The sequence below is a fragment of the Apodemus sylvaticus genome, chromosome 2 (assembly GCF_947179515.1).
Source record: "Apodemus sylvaticus chromosome 2, mApoSyl1.1, whole genome shotgun sequence".
Lineage (NCBI taxonomy): Eukaryota > Metazoa > Chordata > Mammalia > Rodentia > Muridae > Apodemus > Apodemus sylvaticus.
Window position 1 is genome coordinate 170,213,837 of NC_067473.1, and position 7,600 is coordinate 170,221,436.

Sequence of the window (7,600 nt, forward strand, 5' to 3'; positions counted from 1 at the left end):
TTAGGGACCCATGGTGTCCATATCTTTGGCCAGGCACCTCAGACAAGGCAGCACAGAAACAGTGGCTTGTCTCAGCTTACTGTTTCCCAGAATAAGCACAACTGAGTGGCTTATAGGAAAAATTGCTCCAGAAATGTGGTCAAATAAAACTCTTACTATTTCCTTCATCAATCCAAGGTTCAAAATTCCCATTATAATGAAAAGTAAGTATATTGCATATAGCAGCAGGAAGGAAAGCCCAATTTGCAAGGCTTTCATGTGGGCCATGGTGCTGACATCTTTAGGTCGTTTGGCATTGACCTGCATCTTCTTGTTATGTTTCCACAGTGAATATATGAGCATAAAAAAAGCTCCCAAGGAAATTGTGAAGGGTAGGAGCATGAACAGTGAGTTGATGGGTAAGAAAATATGGGATGAATTGGCGATTAAGAAAATTTCTGTTGCGTTGGTGAATAAGAATTTTCTGGGAAACTGTGGTGAATTCTTCAAACTATAAGACATATTTCCTTCATAAACATCAATTGATAACTGATCATATATCCCTAAAGATAAAATGTTTAAAGTCAAGAAAATCAGTGATACCAGTATTATCATTAAAATCACTTTTTTAACTCTCCACTTTAGGTAAAGAAAAAAAGAGTTAGAAAAGTTGGCTATCTTGAGAAAATAAAAGACACCAAGGCATGTAGCAAGCCAGATGCTAAAATGATAGTTCAGTACCCAGATAATAGCCACTGTTGTAAATATTTCTGATCTTATAGGCAAATGTGGGCACAGTATAAATAACAATGTACAAATGAGCATAGACCACACATAAATGAGTCTAAAAAGGGCCACAGCGGTGAGAATCTGATCCACTGTAGAGAGCCTTCTTCTCCTCACCCAGTCCATTATATTCACTAGTGCTATAAATCCATTTCCTAAGATTCCTGTCACTATTTCCACGTAGAAGGTGATTGAGAGAGTAAACAAATGGCTGTAGTTTATTTTCTGTGAGAACATGCTTCAATTTATGATGTCTCTGATGCGTTTAAAAAATTCTATATATTGGTCATTGAAAATTCAAAATATTCATCGTTTAAAATCCCATTTACACATTATTGATTGGGAAGCATCAAGTTTCTGAAGAACTGTTTCAAATTTTTTTCCATGAAAATCTTAGGTTTTTTTTTCTTCCAAAGAGATCAACTCTGCTTCATTCAGTGTCTCACATGCAGTTTTTTGAAGCTAAATAAAATGCTGAATTCTCACAAGCTAACCTACAAAAAAAGAGATATATTTATTTGCATTATTTTCACTTTGCCATATATACACATTTTAGTCAAACAACATGTGTTCTGATCAATGTTTAAAAAAAATTATGTACGTTGAAGTTCCTCAGGTAATGATTTATACATATTTTTGTTAAATTATTGAATAAAAATGTTTATTAGGCCTACACACATAGGGTAACTGTATGTAGACACTGGTCAAATTTTTTGCATAATATCTATATTGTCTAAATCTCTATTGGGAAATCAATGTCACTATGTTCATGTCACAGAAATTGTACTGTTCATTTTAATTTATATAAACACATATGGGCCATAACCTATATATATACACAACACATAGGCATGTGACACATATGCAGGTGAAACATTTGCACAAGCACACATTTACAGAAAATCATCTCACTTATTTTTATTCCAATAAAAATTCTCACTGACTCAAAAATCACTATTTAGATCATGTTTATTATCATAACAGTTTCCTGTATTATATTGTATTTATTGCCAAAGTCATAAATCTAGAGCCTTACTCATGTCATGCTAGTGTTATACCTGACAACCTATACCTCTAGCTATCCTTTTTACATTATATGTTGCTAAGTCTTACCTAAACATCAATCACTCTGTAGTCCCAACAAGCCTTGAACTTGTAAATTTTGGTTCTCTTAACATCAGTGTTAAAATTAGCTGGGATTACAAACCTGTTTCTCCAGTGTATAACTTCTCTCATATTTGTATGTCAGTATTGTAAACATAATTCCAAGTTAGTACCAAAAAGTATTAGTGGTATTAAGTAGTAAATATTTAGCAATCTTTGAAATATTGTTCCATATGTAGGAATGAGGTTTTCAGATGGTCCTTGGAGCTGTGTTTAAGGTAAATGAGTTCTTCTGTACAGGAAGAATATCCCTCACTCTTCCCTCTTCTTGTCCATAGGCTTATGAATTCATTATCTCAAAAGACCTGAAGTTTTCTATCTACCTTTTCTTAAATACTATTTACATCTTCTCTATAACCATCACTTTGGGCGCTAAAGATAGATGAAGTATAATACACAGTCTGCGCAAGATGGGAAGGAAAATGCATGGTTATAACCACCTTATTTAAGGAACTATTAAAAGAAACAAGATAACATAATACATGCTACTGCAAAATAGAAAAACAAGTATTTTAGTTATGATATACAGCAGGGACTCTTAGAGAATTTTACTTTAAAGGACTGACTCTACACTCCTTATAGTCCCCTAAAAACGCTATACAAAGACTATGAGTCCTAAACAATTTATAATTTGTAAAGTATACTATAATTATGATATAAATACATTGAGAATGAAATCAGGCCAGAATGCACAAGGTTTGATGAAAAGCTAAAATTGGAAATAGACATACCACCAGCAGAGACAGAATGGTCCTTGTTAGTTTTGCGTCAGTATAGTAAGACACCTGAATTAATTCACCTATCAGAAAAGAAATTTTGGTTCACACTTCTTGAAGTTTCAGCTCTTGATCCCTTGGCTCCATTGTTTTGTGGTCTGTGATATGGCAGAACAGTAAAATAGTAGTGGGCTAAAACTGTTCCTGCCACGAGACCAACAAGTGAAGAGTGAGGAAACACCTGTGAACCTAGTATCCCCTTTCACAGCATGCCTTTTATGACATAACTTCCTTCTTCTAAGTCCCTCCTACTTCTTATAGGTTCTACGTCTTTCTATAACACAACAGATGAGTGACCCAGGCTGTAACTCATGACCTTCCAGGGGCATTTAACACAAATATGTCATGGTTCTTCTCACTTAATTCCTCCAGGTAAAAAGAATATGCTTTGAGAGGAATAATGCAAATGCAAACATAGGGGCCAACTATATAGAAAAGGAACCTGATGATAGAACTGCCTGAGTTTTTAGAAAAGGTAATGACCTAAGTAAAGTCTTCCTATAGTCCTCACTAAGGAGCTTGTCTGAGGCACTACAACTATGTTCCCTTTCACTCTATCTGGAAACACCTTAGATATCCACTTGAAATACCAGTTCTGTTTAAGGACTGTCTTTTTCACACAAAGTGAGAATGACTCCAAGGGCAATTTCTATTATTTGAAAAAGTCCCAAAAAGCAAGACAGCATTTGAGGAGAGCAGTATCATCGTTCATTTCAGAACCAGCATTTTATTAAAAGGAATAGTCATGAATGCATTTCATGTTAGTTGTGTCATTATTGGCAAGATTTATATACTGACTATTGCAGGCAAAATTAATGTGGTGAATTACACATAATTTTCTGTGTATTATGAACATGAATATTTCATTCTAAAATTATAATTGTCTGTTTATTGATATATTATTACATATAATCTCTGAACAGCCTTCTATATAAAATCTGTACAATTGAATAGAAAAAATTATGTTTTCTTCTGTGTAAGTTTTTTAGTAGTGTTGCTTTTAATTTTATTTAATACTGTTGAAGACAAAAAAATGTTATACAGTGAAAATACATTCGGAGGACTAAAAAATATCTAAATATGCAGAACCATAATGAGACAAAGGAGGGTGATCACCTTGGTGCTTAGTACATCAGATAAAGTAAACACATGAAAGCACATTAATCAGTAAGGTCGTCAGAACTGGGAATATATTGATTAATTGAACCATGGAAGCTCTGGTTTTTGTTTGTTTTGTATTTTCTACATTCTTCATTTACATTCCAAATGATTTCGTCGTTCCCAGTTCCCTCCTCCCCATAAGTCCCATAAGCCCTCTTCCCTCTGCCCATTCCCCAATCAACACCCTCCCACTTCTCTGTCCTGGAAATCTCCTACATTGCTGCATCAAGCCTTTCCAGGACCAGGGCCCTCGCCTTCCTTCTTCTTAGGAATCATTTGATATGTGAATTGTGTCTTGGGTACTCAGAGTTTCTGGGCTAATATCCAATTATCAGTGACTACATTCCATGTGTGTTCTTTTGTGATTGGGTTACCTCACTCAGGATATTTTCCAGTTCCACCCATTTGCCTAAGAATTTCACGAATTAATTGATTTTAATTTCTGAGTAGTATTCCATTGTGTAAATATCTCCTCCATTGAGGGACATCTGGATTCTTTTTAGCTTCTGGCTATCATAAATAAGGCTGTGTCAGAATGGCTAAGATTAATAACTCAGGAGATAGCAGGTGTTGGTGAGGATGTGGAGAAAGAGGCTCTCTTATTATTAGGATGAACTTAGTGATCAACCCTAAAACACAGAAGATGGTAATGTTCTGCCAAGATGGTTTCATTTATTGCTGCCTATGTGTCAAGGTTCTTCTGATAAACACATTAAAATTGTATCACAAAAATAACTAGGATTATTAATCTGAAGTATCTAAAGACCTGTGGATAACACTTAACAGATTACAGTACCCAGCAGTTAAGATTTATAATCATATTCTATGGGACTAGCAGACATGAGGATGTACATTAATTAAATATTTGAACACAAGAAATGTTGTAGTCCACTAAATGGAGTGGTGGTTTCTCAGGTCCTCTCCCTCAAAAAATTGCCTCCTGTCCAAACCAAAATATATCTAAGATAGTTGTATGTTTGGCCTAATCCTTGATGTATAATTGAAATGTATCAATTTGGCAGCTAATCAAGGTTTTCTATTGCTCCTCATCTATGAAATAAAAAGCCTTATTTTATGCAATACCTAAAGGTCTTTAAGCTTGTGAAATGTTCCTCTCCTCTTATAGGATCCAGAGCTACAGGGTTCTGAACTGAGTCCCAGGACTCAGTAATATATAATCACTATATTCTCCAACAAATAAGACTAATTCTTAAAACAGTCTTGAAATTATAGCAAACAGTGTTAAATTCTTGTCTTATTAGTACTGTGTTAACATATTTGAACTCTGTCATAACCAGATGAAATACAGGATAAATGCAGATAAGCATAGACTTTTATTTTTTAGGCTGATGCTTTCTCTCTTGGTATATTCACTGGGCAGACCTCACCTCTGCTGTAAATGTTGCTTCGGAATTGATAAACATTTGTGAGTAGATTTTCATTCTCTGGAATTCCTGCACAGTCATAATGGGCTTCTAAGAAAAGAAAAAACTTAACTGCTTCATATAGGCTATATCACTTGAACTATCAGGCCCTCCATGTTTGTGGGATTTTTATGCATGATCCTGAATATAATATGGAAGTTTGTGTACCATGACAAAATTAGTTTTGTGCTAGCAATATAGATTTGATACAGTATATTAAAATAAAAAATGTTGCAATGCACAATATTTAAGGTATAGAAGACATTGTCTCAGTAGACACAGAAAAGTTATTTGACAAACTTCTTCATAACTCCCAGATAAAAAGTCCTGAAGAAATTACAGATAAAAAGAATATTTCTCTACCTTAAAAATAGGAGATATATAACAGTGTTGTGTTCATTTTAACATAAAATGCAACAAGGCTGGAATACTACTCCCACTGTTTGTTTTTTTTTTTTCAGTATAAAATTTTATCAAGCACAATATTTCAAAAGAAAAATTCAAACAAAAAAAAAAGCAGTCAAATTATTTACATTTCTAGATAGTGTAAACTAGTACACATAAGCCAAAGGAATGGTATAAAGCCACAAGATGGTGGCAAAATTTATTTCCATTTATATAAATCACTTACAAGAAAATAATATACTTAGAAATAAATCTAGCCAATGATATATAAGGACTCTGTAGTAAAATACTTTAAGACAGTAATTGAAGGAGACACCAGAAGATTAAAAAGGCTTCCATGATCAGAGATAGGTAGAATAACATTGTGAAAACAGCTATATCTTTTAAAGCAAGTTATAGGTGTGATGCAGTCCTCTTCAGAACCCAAATTAAATTCTCAAAAGACCAATTTTAAAATTCAACTGGAAACACAGATAACCCACATAATCAGAGCAATCATTAACAGAAAGCAGTGCAGATGTATCTGAACACATGACCTAAAATTGTATTATGGAAACCCATTAACAAAAAACAGCATAGTACTGACATAAAAAGAGACATATAGACCAATAGAGAAGAAAAAACAGTAAAAAAATGAACCCATACTCTAGTATGCAATAATGAAAAGTATAGTGAAATCAGGATACATACAACTAGTTAGCCACAGATTAAAAGGTCAAAAACCATAATACCTTTGAACAGCTAAGGAAAAATAGATAAATCACTCAGAAAATGGCACAAAATCTTTAAGAGATCCCAGTAGCAAATAAAATAATTCTAAATTTAACAAATGAGTTTGTATGAAATTAAATAGTCTCTGCAGTTCAAAGAAAGCAGTTTTCAGAGATCATAGACCTTATACAAAAAATTGCTGCAAACTACATCTCACATAGGGGATTACTGAAATACATTAAGAACTATAAAATGAATCTAGTTTCCCCAATCAAATAATCTAACCAACAAGACAAATGGGCTAGACACAGATGGTCAATAAATGCTTGCATAACTATTCAACATCCTCAGAAACAGTGAAATGCAAATTAAACTGCTTTGTGATTCCATCTCACCCATTACCATTCCTGTCTTCAAGAAAAGAAATGGAAGTAAATACTGTTGAAAATTGAAGACTAGGAGGAGTCTTTACTTTTTATCAGTAGTGTGTAACTGATTCAATCAGTAGGGAACCCCAGAGTGGATGCTCCTATGAAACACTGAAATCATACAACCTTGCCAAACCATCATATGGTATAAAACTGAAGGTCTCTAAATCAACATTCCACAAACATAGTTTCATATCCACATTTATTGAAATACTAGCCAGCCTCTATGTGCATGAATGGAAAACATGGGGCAATATATGCATTTTAAGTAGTACCAAATTAATAGGATTATCATAATTTCAGGAAAATTAATGCAATTAGAGAGTATACTGAGGAAAAAAGTCAAATCTAAGAAAGCAATTACGACATATTTTCTCTCAAGAATAAAATTTGTCTAGATTTAAATTTACAAGTATGTGGGATAAATAAGAGCGTGTAATTGGATACCTAATGCAAAAACAGAAGAGGTAATTATGTGAGGATGGATACTAACAGATGAGCTTCAAGGGGATAAAGGACAAGAATGAAGGAGAAGGATACATATTACCAATTAACAATGACAACTGTTGTAACAATGACAATACTTGTTACAATGCCGTAATGAAGCCACTCTTTCTGTGCCAATTAAACAATTTTTAGAAAGTGAGAAATTCCAGGTTTTATATTAAATATCCATCTAGAAGATACCACCATGAAACTATCATTCACAGAAGACTTTGAAACACTCAGTTCTAAATGGTATCTCTTCATTCAACTTCTTCCCTCA

At 33.7% G+C, this 7,600-nt stretch overlaps 1 protein-coding gene across 1 annotated transcript; it reads right to left on the reverse strand.

Moving 5' to 3' along the window:
- LOC127677720 (taste receptor type 2 member 123-like) lies at positions 1-1,002 on the reverse strand. The gene has a single exon (XM_052172735.1). The coding sequence runs from the start codon at positions 1,000-1,002 to the stop codon at positions 1-3; it is 1,002 nt and encodes a 333-aa protein (XP_052028695.1).
- Positions 1,003-7,600: the final 6,598 nt, after the last annotated feature.